Source organism: Macrosteles quadrilineatus, unplaced genomic scaffold, assembly GCF_028750875.1.
Source record: "Macrosteles quadrilineatus isolate MER2022 unplaced genomic scaffold, UCM_ALF_1.0 Scaffold_12__1_contigs__length_5162894, whole genome shotgun sequence".
Classification (NCBI taxonomy): Eukaryota; Metazoa; Arthropoda; class Insecta; order Hemiptera; family Cicadellidae; genus Macrosteles; species Macrosteles quadrilineatus.
In genome coordinates, this window is record NW_026542605.1 from 1,724,017 (window position 1) to 1,744,753 (window position 20,737).

Consider the following 20,737-nt stretch of genomic DNA (forward strand, 5'->3'; position numbering starts at 1 on the left):
AAGGACATACTTTTACTTGATAGTTTTCTTTTTTAACCTTGTGTGGGGAAAATACTCCCAAAATTGTCAAATCCTATATAAGTGTCAGGATTAGTCATAGTTCAATCCAATAACTTCTTTAGCTGAACAATTTATTGAAGTCTTCATATTATCAATTATCAATGATCAATTATAGAGATGGGGACGCCACCTAGGTGCGTATTTTAACCCAAATATGAGTGAAGGATGAGTGTAGAATGGTGTGGGATGATGAAGTCTACATATGAGTCTGGAGACCTATGTTCCCCAACTAGGAAATGCCAATTAACTTTAAAAGCATCTTACTTTCTAGGAATCTTTTATTTTAACTTGGTCTATAAATTTGCTCAGTCGCTATGTCAATGTATACTTTAATTGGCATTGTCAGTAAGAAAGTGGCAGAAATGCTTCTATTCGGTTTAAAGTCATGTTAGTTTCTTTTGGCATTTGGGAGGTAGTGATGCGCGATTGCGAGATGTTACAATCAAAACGTTTCGATTGTTTGAGACTCTCGAGACGTTTTGCTTAGCGAGAGGTTCTTTACCGAGAGGTTTTATCGAGATGTTCTTGACGATTTTACGATTGTTTTGTTTCAGCATGGCTTCTCTTCTCTTGTATCTCGCATTTGTCTAGAGAACCGAGAGGCGAGAGGTTTTAACGAGATATTGACGATTGTTTCGTTTCAGCACGGCTTCTTTTCTCTCATATCTCGCATCGTCTAGAGAACCGACAGGCGAGAAGCCCTTAGCAAGAGTGTTTTTAACAAGATGTTCATGGCGATTGTTTTGTTAAGTGCGGCATTGTCATTTATTATCATCGAATTTCTATTGTATCTGCCAGGGATTGACCCCCAATAAGAGGTATAATATCTTACTTCAAACCAAGGAAGGTTTATGGATATATTACTTACTTTATCTACGGAATAGTGACTTAATACCACTCAATAAAAACTATTGACAAGGCAATATATTTTACAAACAAAATGTTTTGTATTTAAGTCAAAATGTTTATAACAAGACAGAAGGTTCTCGTTATGTTAACAGTATTATTTACCATTATCCATTACTTTAAAATAATTTTCTATTTCTGTTGCCATGACGGAGTGACGTAAGTGCTTATTCATATGTCAGCAGTATATATGTTGTGCATAAGGCGACTATTCTATAAGAATATAGAAAAAGAACTAACATGAAATGTAGACAGATGCGAACAGACGTTTAGGCAACAATCGAGAGAAACATCTCGATTGTACAAACCTCTCGCTAAGCAAACGAAACAATCCATAAGTGGAACATCTCGAGAAGGAACATTTCGATTGTTCAAACATCTCTCAATCACGCATCACTAGCGGGAGGAGGGGAGTTCAAGGATAAATATTATATATTGGTAGCTGAGTTGTTATGGTGCTCACCGAGTAATCAAAAGGTCATCAGTTCAGATCCTCTGAAAGGTTAGGTACTACTACTAAGTAGCTGAAGTAGACGAAGACCAAAAGCTGTCCTGTCCTTGATCATTGGGCTTTTAATAAATGGCCTTGGCTAGTAAAACAGTTTGTATTAGTCACTTATACCACAGAAAACGTACTACTATAACCCAGAATGCCAACCGCATGGTAAAAAGCATTAAGCTGTTTGAGAGAGCTTTGCCTGTCAATCCTTTGGCAGCGCCACCAGCGTTGCCATGCAATAGCATAGCAACGCTGGTGGCGCTGCCTACGGATTGACAGGCAAAGCTCTCTCAAACCGCTTAATGCTTTTTACCATGCGGTTGGCATTCTGGGTTATAGTAGTACGTTTTCTGTGCTTATACTAGTCAGTAACAAAGCTACACAAAGGCGTAGTTCATTCTACACTCATCCTCCACTCATTTGGGTTAAAATAGGAAAAGGCGTCCTTCTCAATTTACTGGCAATATCAACCCCAACTTACACAAGGGAGTATTTTTAATCCATATCTAAGAGTTTTACACAGATTTTATTAATTTTATTCATAATATCAATTTTGGTTTCTGTTTTAGCGAATTTCCCATATAGGGAATAAGCTATTACCGTAGTACTCATGGTAAGACCTGGACCTGGGACCAATTTTTTTTTCGTTTTGAGGTCCCTAGAGGCCAAAAACACCATCCGTTCAAAATCATATATATATATGTGTCCGTTAGCGCGATAACTCGAGCAAAAATGACCCGATTTTGATGAAATTTGGTACAAACGTGTAAACCTACGTTTATTCGAACGAGCATGATCGGACCATGGGAACGGGGGTTTATGGGGGCTTTTATGGGGTAAAAATGGGGTTTTCCCATTTTTGAACCAAAAAGCATAAAATTTTGCAATTTCTTTCCAAACAGTTTTGTAGAACATAAAAAAACAAATAATTTGGTATATTGAAACGTTATAATGCGCCTAATAGTTACGGAGAAAATTCCAAAAAATTGTAAATTTAAAATTCTCATGTTACTGTATTCTTATGGAGAATAAGTAAACTGTTGTAGTTTGCTTGTTTATTAACATGTTTTGCCCAAATTTGGAAAATGTTTTTATTTCTTACTAACTATTAACATTTTACATAAAAAAACACTTTTACCCTCCCTGTTGCAGCAAACCTAAGTATGTGTTAAACTGATTCTATTTAAATAGGGAATAAATGTGATATTTTTAAGGAGATATTTTAGTGTAAATCCAATCAGGCAAATAGAAATTCGCTTAGTCTGCAGGTTTGCTGCGGCGGGGGTATTTTTTATTTTTTAATATATCCGTAGAGTAAGAGAAACGGACAATACACTTTTTAGGTACTACACTCACACTATGATGTTTTTAGCTGTTTTACATACGTTAATTGGTGGCTGAAAGTTACGTTTTGCTGGCCATGCCAGCTCCCAGCTGTCATCGTCATTTGGGGACCGAGCAGGTTTTTACATCCCTAGGGCCGCAAAATCAGCTGCCCGCTTACTTTCTTAAAACATGAATGCATATTAAATACACAGTACCGGTAAGAGTCCTCGCACACAGAGAAGTGTGACGGCTGGTAGGCAACGTGTTAACACATTCACCACCAGCACACAAGAGTCCTCACACAGAGAAGTGTGACGGCTGGTAGGCAACGTGTTAAATTTGTAGTTGTGTTGACTATCAGTGTGCATTATTATTGTGGCGAATAGTGGTAATAGGGTTTAGTGTGGTGAAGAATAGCGTTCGTACCACGGACCGAAATGGTTTTGCAGCTCTAGATCGTTTTGAAGTTCTCGAATCTCGACATCGTCTCGAACTTGGAATATCTCGAGCCCGCAAAACCTCATTTTCGGCCCTGGGTAGGAAATTTATCGGACACCAATCAGCTGATTATACTGTATTTAGGTGGCAATGAATGGCTATAAACAAAAACATAACCTCAACCTCTCTTAGTGATCATAACCTCTCCTGTCCTGTACTCGACTTCGTCTCGCACGGGAACGACCACACTCGTCCGGTAAAAACTTATTTTCAGGACTATAAACGTAATATACTATTTTTATAACGGGTAAACAATTCTCAAACAACACGAAATACATCCAAATCGATACAGCTAAATTTAGGATTTTAAATCTAAGGCTAGCTGATTATATATGAACTATCCCATATAGGAAGATATATAATCAATGGGTTTACGCTCCTTAGGTTTCAGAAGTTGAGTTGGTTACTTGGCTTGGAAAAAAGTAATTTTTGTAGAAGTAAAAAAAACATCGACGACCACGACGTCAAAATGACATAAGTGAGATTTTAAACGTCAAATTAAACGTCGTCAACATCAACAAAACAAAAAAGGGATACGCGGTGCGGTTGGGCAAGGGTAGGATTTGATTTAGGATTTCTTTAGTTTCACTAACTTAGGCAGATCAAATTTACTTAAAAAGATAAGAACCGGTATTATCTTTGATAATAGCATCTTTAGAAAACCTTCACTCAATGATAGCCTATAGGCTAGACTAGGCCTAGTCTGTTGATAACTTAGAGACTATGATTTTTATTGTGTAAAAATCTAAGTATCAGGTTGCTAAAGCTAGGTAGGTTATAAATTACCTATTATTATTAATACCAATACTATTATTACATTAATTCATTGGCTGCACTTTACTTGACGTCCTACCCTCATTCGATTGGTTTTTCGATTCGATATTTTCATTCGATTATTTCATTCGATATATCGTTTGGTTAGTTAGGTTAGGTTAACCTTACCTAACTAACCAAACGATATATTGAATGAAGTAACCGATTAATCGATATATCGATCGATATTTTCATTCGAATGAGTGTAGGACGTCAAGTAAAGTGCAGCCAATTCATTGGTAAAGCATTGCGTACAGTAAAAAAGGTTGGTTCAAAGTCACCAAGTTAGTTCATGGGAATCCAAGAAAATAGTTTTTATGAAACGCTTGCATTCTGATGTTTAAATTAGGCTAATTTACATAGCATTAGCCTGAACCATAATCTTCTTAAAGTTAAGCTCAGCTTCAGGAATAAGTAGGCCTACTAAGATTTTTTGCTCAATATGGGGTTTAACCAGTACCCTAATAAAATTCAACATAGCCTAAAGCACTAATTTTTATGTAAGTTAGGCCTGTACCCTAACTTATGCGACATTATTGGAAGTCTTTTAATCAACAGATGTAGGCCCAAGTAAACAGGCACTGTTGATCTTATAAGTTAATTATATATTTTTCAACGTTAACTTAATGCGTGCAGCACAATTCTTATTTCAGCTGCGGTTTTTCGATACGCACAAAAAGAAAGCGTTTTATAGGCTGTCATGGCGTGACGTCACTTTCTTCTCTTGAGGGAACACTATTAACTTACCGCAAAAATACGAAGTGCAGCCATCGGTGATCGTGGTGTGCTGGATAGAGTAAGTTACTCGCCTGATGTAGGCTACAAGAAGTAACCAGATTCAATCCCACCGGTGACACTAACTTACTGTCAAAGATTTTGCTTGGAATTCGAATACTTCTTAACTGTAGGCTACACCTTTTCTTAGCATTTGAGGCATTTATAATTTTATTTTATGAACACAACTATTTTTTCGGTTTGTAAACCTTCATTTGATTTTTTTTATTATAAGCAAGTTTGATTAGTTAGGTTAGGTTATGGCAGTTTTATAGGCCTAATTGATATAGTTAACAATATCGATTATTTAAATCCAACTAAGTCAACAAACAACAAAGAGTGACGTCTCAACCCTCAAGAGAAGGGTTGGTTACTAACTTATTGAACATAAAAGTATCAATTTGATTGATAACCAAACTTAAGTTGGCTTAACTTAACCAAAAACTAATCTTCTAAGCCTAAGTTAAGTTATCTTGATTGTAACAATCGATAACTAATGTAGTAGGCTAAAATAGGCCTATCTAAGTTGTGCGAAAAAATCGACTAGGCATAATATGATAGACTCATACATTAGGCCTAATCTAAATTAACTTAGGTTTCATTTTTAATGATTTTTAGCAGATTCAATGGAGAAGCTTGGAAATGGAAATTGTGAACATGCAGTGCCGACATTAAATGATTTTCCTGAAGAATCAAGCCTAAGAAATCGTCTTCACCTGCTCAGGGAGAAGTTTTCTTGCAAATTTAAAGCTAAACCATCGTTATATCTACGAGTACCAGGAAGGGTTAATCTTATTGGAGAACACATAGACTATTGTGGTTACTCTGTATGTCCGTTGGCTCTGGAACAAGACATTCTTGTGGCTTTCTGTCCTTCAGTCCACGGTCAGTTCCTATCCATATACAATCAGGATGAAGAAAATTACAAGGAATATTCCATCGATACATTTGATTTCAAGTGAGTTTAATTAAGATTAAGTTTTTTGAAAAATTAATTATATTCCAGAAAATTTCACCAGCTGCTCGCAAGTAATCTGAGAATGTTATAATTAGGTCTACAAGTAGTAAGTTAATTTTCTATTTATGTAAGCTGATAGACAATACCTTACAGGTTTGAGGCTAGTCTTCTGAACTTCTGTATTTGTATGGATAGGTTAATATTTCTTTTTTAGGGGCGTGCTTACCTCAAAGGCGATTTTACTTTTTCTGTAAGGGAATGGTTATATAGGTAACACCAAAACACAACTTACTCAATCCAACCAAACATAAACCACCCTTGGAGGTGTCTAGATGCGATGTAAGGCTGATAGGCAATTTGTTAATGTAAGTTTGAATGAGTTACCACAACAGAAATGTCGGTGACCTAACCTACCTATCCATTGTCAAAATAGGTGACTTACGTTACTCTAACAAAATGAGTCATCCATTGTTTTTGTCTGATAATATCCCTGTTGATTCAAAGGTTCAGTCTACCCACCACAGGATGGGCAAGCTATGTGTTGTGTGGAGTTAAGAAAGTGATCGAGCTGTTGGTGAGCCAGGGCAAGTCTCCGGTCTCAATACAGATGGCTGTGGCAGGCAACATCCCTCCTGGGTCTGGATTGTCCAGCTCCAGCGCCCTTGTGTGTGCAGGGGCAATGGTGACAGCGCTAGCTAACAAGGTTAGCTACCTTTACCATAGAGAAGTAAGGTATGGTACAGAGGAAACATCCAATGGAAACATCCCAATTTAACCAAGTTTAATCTGTGCCTTACTTCTCTGTGCCTTTACCTTTTTGCCTTTTGTGCCTTTTTTTTCTCTGTGTCTTTTTAGTGTTAGAGAAAGATACTTAATAAAGGGTGCGCCAAAATAACCTGACGGTTTTTTAATACTAAATAACTCAAGAACAAACTACAATTTCATGTATTAAATAATGTTATATTGTACACACTACTATGCCATTTTCATTTATGAAAAATTATGTCACTCAGTTTATATCGCCTTCTCCTAAACACAGGCTTACCATTTTTTGCATATTTACAGTCACCTTCGCCTGATGAATAGAAGCAATCTCTTCCCTGATACACTGCTTGAGTTCAGGGATGGTTTGAAATTTCGAAACAAACATTTTGCTTTTTAAGTATCTCCAAGGCCAACAGTCAAAATTAAGTCTGGGGATCAAGCTGACCACAGCACATCACCAAACCAAGAGATCACTTTACCGGCAAAGAGTTCACGCAAAACTGACATTGAATAATTGGCTGTATGACAAGTTGCGCCGTCCTGTTGAAACCACGTGTTATTCATGTCTATCCCTCATAACATCAGCAGTTGCGGAACCAAAAACCCCCTCAGGATTTCCAAATAGCGTTCCGAGTTCACAGTGACAGGGGGGTGTTCCCACTTTCGTCCTCAAAAACATATAGTCCGATGACTCCAAACAGTGCCACACCACACTAGACAGTAACTTTCTTTTAACGACGTGATGTTTTACCAAACATAACCTAAAAATGGCATAACATAAGCAATCGTTCACTACAACAATGAGGTCTCTAGCTAGTATAACAGCTGACTTATTACAAAACAGAAACCGTCAGGTTTTTTTGGCGCACCCTTTATCAATCATGCTAGGAAGGTCGTGCTAGGAATAAAAAAAAACATTGTTGCATTCGATGTTGGGTTTTAACTAACAAGTATCCGAAAACTATTGCTATCATGAGTAACTTACTGCCTAAGAGGAACCGATATAGTGAGAAAAAATTAAACTCCTCGCCAAGTAGGCCGAAAAATCACTTGTGAATACTTATCCAGTTTAACATCAACTGAATATTTTTGACACTTTTTAACTTTTTTGATTAGTTACAAAATATAAATTCCTATAGAACATAGCCGAAATAACAGTGATCGAGGTTAGTTTATTTATCTTTATATATTGGTTGGTGTATTTATAAAAAAGTATAACACTACGTACACACTGAAAGATATCATCTAAATATATTAGAAATGGTGTTTGAAAATACTTTTTAGTTTCAAATATGTAGTCAAACCTAGAACTGTCATAGGCTAGGCCATTGACCTCCAAGGGTCAATTACACTGATAAAGGATTCAGTCATTATGTAATCATATCTTTGAAACAACTCTGTCCTCTACAAAACATTCAGGGAGTTAATAAACTCTCCTACACACACAATTTTATATAATTGACAGAGGAAAACACATTAAACTAGCTCTGTTTGAATTCTCATACCAATGAGTTTCAATACCTGTAGATTTGTAATGAAAAACTGTCCAACTTTGGAAAGCAATAAGCTCTTTAACAAGTCTAGTTTACTGTTATCTTATCTTAATACCAGGTTACTGAAGATGGCAATGACAGTTATTTCAAGGCCGTTCGTTCAAGGCAATTGACATGAAAACTATGAAGTAAATAACTTGCTAGATAATAAAAAAGTAAATAACCGATGAAGATTCTAAGATGATCAGCAATATGTATTTGAGATTTTCTATCTAGTTGAAGAACTTTAAAGATGTTTGTATTTTTATTACAATTTTATTTTTAAATTTATTTGCTGAGTAAAAAAAATATCTCCTAATTAAAATAATATACTATAGGTGATAATTTTGAAATAACGACAATATTATCTAACCAAGATCTATTTTACTCCAAAAATTGTTAATGAAGCTTATGAAGTTGAAGTTTACCACTCTACGAATTGAATGTTGACAACCTATGCTGATAATTTCTCTTACAAATAAAGCCCATTTTTGTATTTACTTTTTAAACACTCCAAAGATATGGATCTACTCCCAATCAGATTTGTTTTGCCACTACTCTGATTTGAAACATATATATTCTCGTTGAAAACTTGTATTGCATTAGTGTACCATTCTTAAGTTATGTTGTAGGCTAGATGAATTAAATTGTTCTAAAATAGATTCCTAAAATTAACTTTTGGCTAAATATTTACTTTTGGACAAATATTTCTCGTTATAAAAATGTTTGATGAATATTTCTCGCTATTAAATGTTGAAACCGAACAACTAATAACATACATAATGTAATTTTTGGATGCACAAACATGTGTCCATAAGTGAAACCAAAAATATGAGTCCCGACTATCCTAATACCGTACTATTTGTATTGAATGGTTTCTTTTTGTTAACTGGATTTTACTGTTCCAAACAGTTGAACCTTTCCAGAACGGAGCTAGCAGCTCTAAGTGCAGAGGCCGAACATTATATTGGCACTGTAGGAGGAGGAATGGACCAGGCTATCATTTTTTTGGCCTCTGAAGGTAATTTTCTTGTTTGATTTATACATTTTAGAGGTTAAATATTTGTTTCTTAATCACACAATATCTCTACCTACCACCTACCAAAATTCATATCGTCAACAACTTATTTCATGCTGTTTTCCAATTATTGAAAATGCCTGATGCTAGGAGAGGCAGAATGAGACATAACTAAGGCACCCAAGTACACTTTATTGCTCACTAGATCTAGTCATGACTCGGCAAGGGTGTAGACTATACTACCGGTATAGCCTTAGCAATCAGACCAGAGCACCAAATTTACCAAAATCTGTATTTTATCCTCCAAATAGTGTTAAAAATAGTTTTCAGCTTATTTAATTTCAAAAATTGTCTTCGAGTCTGGACTCCGTTTTCTGCAAGGAGCTTTCCATACCCTCAGCCCAGGCCTGTGTGATAGACTACTGTAGAATCTTGTAATAAACTTGGGTGATAATGGTTTTTACTTGTAGGAAATGCCAAGCTGATAGAGTTCTCCCCGCTGAGAACAAGGGATGTAACTCTGCCAGCCGGGGCTGTGTTTGTGGTCGCCCATAGCTTGGCTGTCAAAAACAAAGCAGCCAGTAACGACTTTAACACTCGAGTAGTCGAGTGTAGGCTTGCTGCTCAGGTGAGATCAACATAGCTTTTGTGGCTTGGTTGTCGTTTTGAGCAAAATTATAGGCTACTCGACAGTTATTGTTCAAATAATGGTGAATTAGTTCATTTAGACATAACACCACTATACTGTCATCTAATTTTTAATCCAGTAGTAATCTTGTTTAAAAGTAGACTCTTGAGTCTAGATCTGACAGTACCGTCTTACTGTAAATGCTGAATTATTGAAAATTGTCTCCACTCAAATACTGAGTTACAAGGGCTATATCAGGCCATTTTTATAATTCTAATGTGATTTGCCGTACCTACTAAATATGCTCAATCTCCGCTAACATTCTATAAACTCTACTATTTATACGTTACCAAAATCTTTCGATTGATTTTGGAATTCTTATTCAGACCCATCAAATGCAGGATTGTTGAATATGACCAAATATTAGATACTAGAATAGCAGAGCTATTCCAGTTGTAATATACAGTTATGCAAATCTGGTGTAAAGTGTTTATTGCTGTAAGTTACTGTTTGATCAAAAATGTATAGTGTTACATTTTTAACCTAATTAACGTTGGCTATACTGTTAAGTGGTACTGTTTCATAGAAATTAAGTAGGAATAGGACAATTCTTGTTGCCTAAAATTCTTAGGTGTTATGGTATTTACTTTGGGGTGAATCAGTTTTTGAAGTTGGTTGCAGTGTTGGGGAAGCTACTTTTAAAATGTAGCTAGCTACAACTACTGCTACATTTCCAAAAAAGTAGCTTAGCTACAGCTACAGCTACAGTTCCGAAAAAGTAGCTAGCTACAACTACAGCTACAATGAAATGTAGCTACAGCTACAATTTTAGCTACTTTTCCAAAGACGTTACTTTTTATTCCACGCAAATTAGGTAAATGTAAAATTAATTGCAACTACATTTTTATTGAACAAACATTTAAACAAAAAATGTCAGTATTGTATATCATTGTATAGGCCTATATACCTACAGGTATATATAGTCAATGATTGTGTCTAACATTACATGGAAAACAAATTATTCCTAGATTGTATTTAATTTGTTGGCATTATATACCTAACATTAAAACAACAGAACCAAATAGTTGGGTTTCCCATCATATTTAGTACTTATTTTTAAATATTGCATTATTTTTAAGCATCTTGTATGTAAATTTCATTAAGTTTAAAGGACATAGACCTACAACCAAACTATATTTTAAAAGCTCATTTTATTTCTTTAGTATAGATTCATTTATAGATGTCTTGTATAAACAATTAAGACCAATAGAACTGTAATACGATTATTTAAAAATACTTGTTGGTGTTACAGAGCCTAAGTTAGCCTACTGAAATTGGAGTTTATTGCCTTTCTTAACTTTTAATGTTAAAAACGACATTGTTATAACTTTTAACCAAAGTGATAAGTTACTTGTTCAATGAATAACACTTTTCAGTGTCAAGAAATCGTCTTTTATTGTCATTATGCATAGGGCAAATTGCAAATTGTGCTTCAACCTAGTTGGTACAGAAAACAGTATTCAGCAACTTATCCTGAAATCGGCTTTTAATTTAAACATGTGGAAATTTGTAAAGTAAAAATAACATATAGGCAAACTTGGTGTTACATAGCCAAGTAGGCCTATATGTTATTTTTACTTTTACTTTTAGTTGGCTATAGTAGGCTTGTTCTTGCAAGGACTAAACAGATATATTCCTAATAATTGAACTTGGAACTTGGTATTCGTCTTAAACCATAGCGTAGCCTAGGATTAGCCTATACAAGAGCTGTTAGCAGGAGCAAACTGTGCTATTTTTTCAATGTAAGTTTCATGTTATATGGAGATTTTTTCGTTATAATTATCATTTAGTCTAGGTATATCTTTAATCACATCAGGTAATTTCTTCTTTGTTAATTTAGTAAACCTTTGAAAAATCTTCGTAATCTAGCCAAGGAAGGGCTTGTGATGATGAACCACAATCAACAGCTGAAGCAAAGGTTGATAGACCAGCTTTCTCATTATTTTGAGGTTTAGTGTTGGTTTCCATTAAAACCCAAGTTGAAACACTATCGATATAATAAAGAAACTAAATTGATTACTAATTTCCCTGTCGATCACTTGCAATTGCAAGCATTCAATAGCTTCTCTTGTCACCGTCACCGCCCACCGGTAAGGTTTAAAAGTCGTCTGCATCTAGCGATTTTATTTAATCTGACAGTAATCATAGAGTAGTAAATTAAGGAAATGAGAGCCAAAAATGTGGATAACACTCATTTAATGGCCTCCATGTCCACACAACATTGTATAGGGAATGAAACGGCTGCAACCAGCTGTATGAAGCCAAGAAAGTAGGCCTAATTTTTTTGAAAATCTCAGTTTGAAAGGTTTCACGTAAGGTTGAGGTTATGATAAAAATCACTATCTCAAACAATGTTAATGTAGCGAGAAAAGTAGCTAAAATTCCGCTACAACTACTTTAAAAATGTAGCTAGCTACAGCTAAAGCTACAAAATCTTAAAAGTAGCGTAGCTACAGCTAACGCTACAAAAAAAGTAGCGCGCTACTGTAGCGTCGCTACTTGTAGCGCGCTACTTCCCAACACTGGTTGGTTGTTGGTTTTAAATGACATTCAGCAGAAATTTATCCATGGGATTTGGATCTTAAACTCACATTGTTAGGGATTATCAACAATAATAGACTTTATTATTATTAATAGACAGAAAATGTCCCCTTGATGTTAAGACTAAAAAATTGCAAATTTTGTCACTTATATATAACAAGGAGTTGTTTTCAAATGTCTATTAGGTACATTTCTTATAGAGATGGACTGGTCTAGAATTTTTTAGATTTAAAAAATCTCGTTAGTTGAAGTGAGAAGGATTTCTCTCCGAAACTTTTTCGAACAAGATTATTAAAAAAAATTAAAAATTAAGAACCGCATTTGCAAAGGAAATTAACAACAACACGTTCCTATTGCATAGATTTTCTGAAGGCGTTTTAAACTGTGTAAACACATCTAAAAAATGGGTTATTCTGGTAGTTGCCTCAAAACACAAAATTTCCCAATTTATCTCTAGACCATTTTAAAGAGCTTAAAAACTCATAATTTTTTATACCAAAGTGTTTTTGTATGGTTATTGGTTACGGGGAAAATTAAAAAAATTGCAAATTTGAAATTCCCATGTTCTTAAGGAGAATATTGTAAAATGTTGTAGTTTGCTTGTTTATGTAAATATTTTGATCAAAATTTTGGCAAATCTATTCATTTTATACTAAGCTTTTAATATTTTACTAAAAAACTCAATTTTTTAGCCTCTCTGTAGCAGCAAACCTAGGTACTCGTTAAACCTAATGTTATTTAAATATATTTATTTTAAAATCAATTCAGGCAAATGGAAATTCGCTTAGTCTGCAAGTTTGCTGCGGCGGGGGTATTTTTCTTATGTGAGATTTTCATAACTATTTAAGTTCCTGTAAAAGCTTTTTCTTATTTTGTACTCTCCTGTTTGTATCAACCTTTGTAAGAAATAATAAGTTATTGTACTTTAGTTGTTGTTTTAATAGTGCTTACTTGTTATTTTTTAACCGTATTGTAAAACTGCTCACACGAGTAATTACCGATAGTAGTAAGATTTGTAATCTCGTCTCGATTTATGATGAGAAAAAGAATCTCCTCTCAAATTTAAAATCCAGTCTTGTCCATCCCTTTTCATATTATTAATATTGATAGTAATTCATTATTTGGGATTTTTTATCTGTTCAAACTGTTAATCAAATTTGGCGTAGCTTTTAACAATAATTTGTCTGAGAACTTGCACTGCATTATAATTTCCCTTACTTAGACATGTTTCAGGTTCTTGCCAAAATAAGAGGTTTTCCCTGGAAAAAATGTTTAAGACTTGTTGATTTTCAAACTTCTGCCAAATTAACTCTCGGCGAATGTGCTAAGATTGTGAAAGAGCTTCTCCATAAAGATCCGTATACTAAAATTGAGGTAAGTGACAAATTTCTTAAAAAAGTAAAACTAATTGAACTATTCCGATCTAATCTATTTCAAAACAAAAAAATACTTGGGAAATTTATTAAGGTATGTTGCTTTTTAAACACGTTCAGTGCTGAAATGGGTTAGTATTGCATGCCTAAAGTGCTGAAATATGATTATTGATAAATCTCCAAGTAAATTATGTGAATGCATCCAAAATGCCATTAGAAGATCCCCAGGCCTCCATATTGGTCAATATTGGTGACGTCACTTCCGGTACATCAATTGATGTAGTCCGCCAGAGGGGCCGGTTTGCTGAGTCCCCGTGAAGAAGAAGTAGTCCGTTCACTGTCACATTTGTATCTAATGACCCACAAACTTGTTTCTTGACAAAAAATTTGGTAATTATTGGAATAATAATTAATAACCACAGAAAATTATATACAATCCGTCCAAGTGTCATTTAGAACGATCGGCAATGCAAAAAATTAGTTCACACACACAATGTCAAAGAATGAGTTATTGTTATTTATAAAAACTCTGTTCTACAGAGAAGACAATTATAGAAAAATGTAAAAACTATTCAAAAACTATTTACAACCCCACCCACCGCATTTACACACACCACACAAAAGTAAGATATTACCACGGTCCCGTGCCGAAGTGAAAACCCGGAGCTGAAAATGATTCGTGCCAAAATAAACTCGAGAACTGGCACAACAGGCTGACACGCGATACAACGTTCCCCGTCTATATCTGAGCTCACACTGTACCAATATAGTTAGCGTGGTGCGACTACAGCTTTTGATGTAGTCCGCCATGAGCGCTCGTGATGTACTACATCAATTGATGTAGTCAGTACTGAACGTGTTAACACATTTGCTGCAGTTGCGTAATGGCTGGTCACGGCCGGGAGGGAAACAGCCAATACAATGTGTAGATGAGTGTGTGAAAATATTAAATTCAGTTTCATCCAATATAAAAGCCACAGTGTAGCAAGTAAACTTACTATGTTCCAATGTTTTTGGCCATAGTTGTACAAGAATCTAATCTAACAGATAGTAGCACTGAATAACATTTCTAACTGGCCCTCAGTACTGACTAATGCAGGGAAAAGGCTGGGGACAAATACCCAGACACACCACAAAAAATACTGCAAAACCACAAACAAAAGAAGCCATACACTCGTAACCTCAAAATGGGAGCATATCCCATCCTTCTAGCATGAGTAGCTAGGCCAAACTAACCTATAGAAGTTGGCATTGCTCTGCCAATGGGCCAGTATACGACCCCCACTGGTGAACATGCCACACGCAATGTAGAAATATATGTAACGAAGCTGTGTGTGATAAGCTACAGTAAATGTAGCAAAGACTGCTTGGTTATCGATTCAAAAAATAATAGTCGATTGATCTAACAAAGCCAGTCATTCTAAATTACTAGTTCTAGGCAGTCTCCATGACTGCTACCATGTCAGTTGCAGTCTTTGGTCAGTTTAGAATTGATGCTTGCTATATATTGTTTACTTATAATGTTAGAATGATATGCAGTGCTTCAAAGAGTTAAGACAACATTAATTGTGTTACAGCTGTGCAAAATATTGGATGTGACAGAAAAGGAGTTGAATGAAATCACTCTGACCTCAAACACCGAACATGTTCAGCATTTCAAACTATTCCAAAGAGCACTGCATGTATTCCAAGGTAAGATTTCCCTGAATTTTTGTGTTTTAGAGAATTTTTGCAATATTAGTTGTGTTTCCTAAAGAAATCTAGATTAAGTTTTCATTTTGTAACATTTATTTGTCTTGCGAGAGTAGTTAGATTGTCCATGATGCATTTTTTTCTTTAAATCTTGTCCTACAAACATATAGGTAATATATCTGTTGCATAGGTTACTTATGTTATTCTGATTTCATAGTTTTGAAGCTGAATGGATAGTGTTTGCACTTTTGGTTTGGTAATTTTGTTTAGGCAAACAAATATTACTTTCTTTACTAATTGAAACAAGGAGACATGCAAGGTTGTTTCCTAAATTAGTCTAAACTAGATTGTTCCTAACTTAATAAAATTAAAAGTGTTTTTTAAAAGCAGTTGAGAGCCTGGTTAAATGGGTAGTTTCACTTCTAATGCAAATATTAGAATACAAATACTTAAATTTTAAGCTTGGCATAGTGTCTCAATATATAGTTATCTACTAGGACAATATTTGTGTGTCATGGATAATATACCTGAATGGTGTTTTGCCATGCCCTAAGAAATAATAATAATTTGTTTATTTTGAGTAGTTGTTCAACATCTTGCATTATTCTTGATGAGAAACTATGTTGGTATCCTCCACCAACACACATTTATCTAATAAACCTTGAATTCTGTGACAATCTTATAGTCAATACATTTATCTTCTTTTTGGTTTGGCCCTTCAAAATATTTTGTAGAATGATAAACTAACCCACCTCAAAATTTTACAATCGTAAAAATCAGACAAATAGCATAGGAGAGATATACAGCATTAAAGGTGTTAGTTCCCCAACCTATCTAAAAAGTGTAGAAAAAACCCCCGTAATCAATATTGATTGCTGTGTGTTTATGAAGAGGCTCAAAGAGTGGCTGAGTTTGAGGCGGGCTGCACAGATGGCTGTTCACTAGCCGAGCTCGGCCACCTGATGTCTGAGAGTCACGTGAGCCTACGTGACCTGTACGAGTGTAGTCACGTACAACTAGACAGACTAGTCGCGGTGGCCATGGCTGCAGGGGCTCTAGGTGCTCGTCTGACCGGGGCTGGGTGAGTTTGTGGTTTTACATTTTAAATTTTTTGCTCCACCTAATTTTACAGTAACAAATTTTCTAAAAATTAAACCTTAATCCTTAGGATTTAAACCTAAACATCTTTATAACACAATTTCACAACACCTATCATATTATGTTGTATTTCATGTTTGAAAAACAATGAGTTTATTTTTAAAATGAATGAAAACCATATTAACCCTTCCAGAGCTAAATTAAATGAAGGGCTGGAGCTTAATTATTTTTTGACAAAAATTAAAAACTAAAGTGGTTGTGTTTTGTATCTATTTCACTTGATATAATTCATGGATCATAAAAAGATTTTCCTTAGGGCTGAAATAATTTTTGTACAAAAGTTATGAAGAAAATTTGATTTGACGGATATATCCGTCTTTGGCCCACAAAAAACATAAGGTGGACGGATATATCCGTCTGCCGCCCTCAGTGATAATCATAAAATATGAACACTGCCAATAATCTTGAGTATTCTTGTGGGCGGCAGACGGATATATCCGTCAACCTTAGGCTATTCCTTCCCTTGTTTTATTTTTTATCCATAAAAATGTATCTATCATTCTGAAATAAATCTAAACCACTCAGTTCCCTCCCATGCCCTCAATCCCATTTCCCGCCAAGACTTCCACTACGTAAAGACTGTTCTTCAGGTTTATCATATCCATCACATTCCATACTATTATTTTCACTGCCAAGTATAAAACCCCACTCAGAGATAATTTTATTAAGCATCCTAATAACATCTTTAGTTTACATTAGTAACTTTAGCTCAATAACATAAAAATAAAGTACAAAACACAAAATGTAAACATCACTCACTAACAACCATGTGTGAAATGACAGCAATATTTACTTACGCACACTCCGACTACTTACAGGTACAAAATAGCCGAAACAGCTGCGGCAATTATTATTGCCAACCACAAAAACAAAATAACCCAATTATAATGCAGTGTAATGAATATTACCGTATTATAAACATTGTATTTCAATTCTATTTTTGGACGGATATATCCGTCTTTATCCCAGAAAAGAAATTTCTCTGGACGGATATATCCGTTTTTAGCCCGGAAAGTAAACAACCATAGCCCTGGAAGGGTTAATCCAAGTTTCCAATAGGTTTTAGAAAAAAATCAGTACTCCAAAGCTCCATTTTCATTCTGTAATTCTCTCGTCCAGCCTGAGGGTCGGTATGGTTGGCTGAAATATATTCCTTTGATTTGTTTTGTTCGAGAATATAATCTAGATGCTTTATCATCCTAACCAACACAAGTAGACTTCTCATCGCATTGTAAAATCTACTAAAGATTAATTTAATGTCTAGTTCATGTTGGAGTGCTAGTGTCAGCGAAATTTTGCATCTTATATTTTATGGTTAATTTTATGATTTGTACTTTACTGTTTGGTTACCTATATAATTTGGAGGCGAGCTATTGTTTATGGTTCGATTGTGTTATTTGATTAATTGAGGTTATAAATTACTAAAATAACAAAAACTGTCTTTAGCTGATACATAAGGATGACGAATCTACTAAGGAAGTATGTTTAATCTATGAGTATTGTATGGAATGACTGAGTATGGGAGTATGGTATGACGTACTGTACTGAATTTATGTTTTTTGGCCTGAAATTTGAAGCCAATGTACAATGGCCATGCTTTGTACTAGAGATGCTCTACGGGTTAGTTTGTTTTGTTTCTTTAATACTTTAATCTGAAATGGCGACCATCAATCCCAGTCCCAGAAACGTGAGCTCGCTATTTAATTTGATGTATACAGGGTGTCCCGGAACTCTCTACCAATATTTTAGGGCATTGCTCCTGGGTAAGAAACATACCTAAATACCATATTTAAATTGTCCGGAAGTCCTTAGTTACTCACACAGCCACCATTTTGTTTTTTCAGTTATTAATTTTTTTCTAAAGAATAGTTAAACATACGAAATGGAAACTTTGCATTAACATTTATGACAACTAGACAAAGCTACAAAAATATTATGACGATTTTTCAAACTCATAAAACAAAATGGCTGCCATTTAAAATTTTTGTAAAATCAATGGTTTTTGAGTTATTTAAGAAACAAAATTTTAAATGGCTGCCATCTTATTTTATGAATTTGAAAAATCTTCATAATTTTTTTGTAGCTTTGTCTAGTTGTCATAAATGTTTGTGCAAAGTTTCCATTTCGTATGTTTAACTATTCTTTAGAAAAAAAATTAATAACTGAAAAAACCAAAATGGCGGCTGTGTGAGTAACTAAGGACTTCCGGACAATTTAAATATGATATTTAGGTATTATTCTTACCCAGGAGCAATGCCCTAAAATATTGGTAGAGAGTTCTGGGGCACCCTGTATAATTCCTAATAAAGTGGTATTTTTTTAAGACCAGAACCAAGTAAATTCTTCAAAAAACTTGCAATTATACAATTTGTGGCATGGTGTCCAAGCAATGAACATGTAGGCCCCATATAGTTTTTTATTTTTATAAAGGTAAATGTAAGAAAGTAACTAGTATCCACCACAGAAAGTTAGGGTTACTTTATGCAGGTATTTGGACCATCTTATGTAAAAGTGTGAAGTGTTTTAATGTGCCAGATCTGAAACTAGATGGTAACATATTGTGTAATGTAACTTTCAGCTGGGGAGGTTGTATTGTGGCGCTGACCACTGAGGATCATGTGGGAAAGTTCATTGACACTGTTAAACAACAGTTTTACGCAGACAACCCCCAAGTGGAGGGGCGGAAAACAGAAAATCTCATTTTTGCCACTCAACCAGGAAGAGGTGTCCAGGTCTTCAGACCTGAAGAGAACGACTTAGTTCACTAGTCAAACACTCAGTGAAACAAATAATGGTGCCTTTCTTGTCTTTTCTTCAGTCATTTTAGTTTATAGTATCACTGTTATAACACATTTTGTAGCTACATACTTAATAGGTTAGTTTATTTGATGTCATTGAAAAAATTGTTTAGTGATAGTGTGACTAGTGTGACTATACTCTGTTCACAAAATTTAGGTGGTTTTAGGGAAATAAATCTATCCCCTCCACTTGAACCTACCTTTAAAAATAATAACAGCTGAGGTGTGCCAAAATATAAATCAGCTGTGCTATATTGAGTAAAAAAGTAGTGGGATAACTTTCCCTCAAACTATAAGCATTGACTATTGGATATCAATAGTAAAAAGTATAAGATAAATGAGGAAAAAAATCAAAATTTTGTCAATAGATGAATTCATGTCGTGTTTGAGTGTTCCTTAACCGAGGTATCTAAGGAATGGCAGATTTAGATATTTGCTGTACTACTAAATAATGGTAATGGGTAATGCCACCACTATTACATCACTATTTATTCCCTATTATCTTTCTTTAAATTTCAAGGTGAATTTAATTTGCTATTCAACCATCAAATCAAAGCTTTTATATTGGAGTTCCATAAAGAATCAACTCAGAAAAAAAAACAAATTGGCTGCCTTTTGAAATTTGTTGCTCTTAAAAGTACCTTAAATCCTGCATTTCTTCCAGTAAGGAAAGGTATTTAAATATAACTTATAAGTAATTCAATCCTTATCAGTTTATTTTAATTTATCCACCTCAAGGCGTAAACAAGGCGTAAAAATGTGGTCTTGAGTACATTCTGTAGGTGCAAAATCCTTGTAATGGTGTAAGGTGTAAGTAAACATGACGTTTTATTCTTTTTCTAACAGTAATAAATGGCTTTTAAGTTGAATGTTGAAGAAGTTGGGAATGTTCATAATTAATATAAATACTGACAGTCTTGTTTTCTATTACTGGTAAATTTTTTAACAGTAAATCGTTGCATTTTGTCTCAAGTTTCAATAGTTTTATGTGTCACTTCACTACTAAAAATCAAGGGAAACCAATATTACTCTACTCTGCCAGGCAAAACTTTTTGCCCTAGTGGTAAAAACATCACAAGTGAGTCTTTCACTGGAGTCTTACAGGGTGAAGTCACAAAGTTCACAAACTATAGTGAACAATAGTGAACTCTGCATTCCTTAATTCCCGGTCATGCCACCATTGAGTGAAAATAGCCATTAGAACAGTCTCTAGTGTAATTTAGACATTCCATTAGCTTTATAGTTATAATAGCCTAATTTATATACATATCATTGATTGTGCCAAATTTGGAAAAAAATCTTACTCTTATTGTTATGCAATGAAGGGTATTTCTGAAC

The 20,737-nt window shown here is 34.7% G+C and overlaps 1 protein-coding gene across 3 annotated transcripts; it reads left to right on the forward strand.

The window, feature by feature from the left end:
• The first annotated feature begins 3,775 nt into the window (after window positions 1-3,775).
• LOC129004905 (N-acetylgalactosamine kinase-like) lies at window positions 3,776-20,737 on the forward strand. Of its 3 annotated transcripts, none has more exons than XM_054433604.1 (9): window positions 3,776-3,845; window positions 5,495-5,834; window positions 6,339-6,537; window positions 9,044-9,152; window positions 9,620-9,777; window positions 13,612-13,752; window positions 15,329-15,443; window positions 16,335-16,524; window positions 19,180-20,737. In XM_054433604.1, the coding sequence occupies exons 2-9, from the start codon at window positions 5,503-5,505 to the stop codon at window positions 19,367-19,369; spliced, it is 1,434 nt and encodes a 477-aa protein (XP_054289579.1). In that variant the 5' UTR covers window positions 3,776-3,845; window positions 5,495-5,502; the 3' UTR covers window positions 19,370-20,737. The 3 variants fall into 3 exon arrangements, with proteins under 3 accessions (XP_054289579.1, XP_054289581.1, XP_054289580.1); XM_054433606.1 differs by having other exon boundaries at window positions 3,803-3,845; window positions 5,498-5,834; XM_054433605.1 differs by lacking the exon at window positions 3,776-3,845 and adding an exon at window positions 3,997-4,059.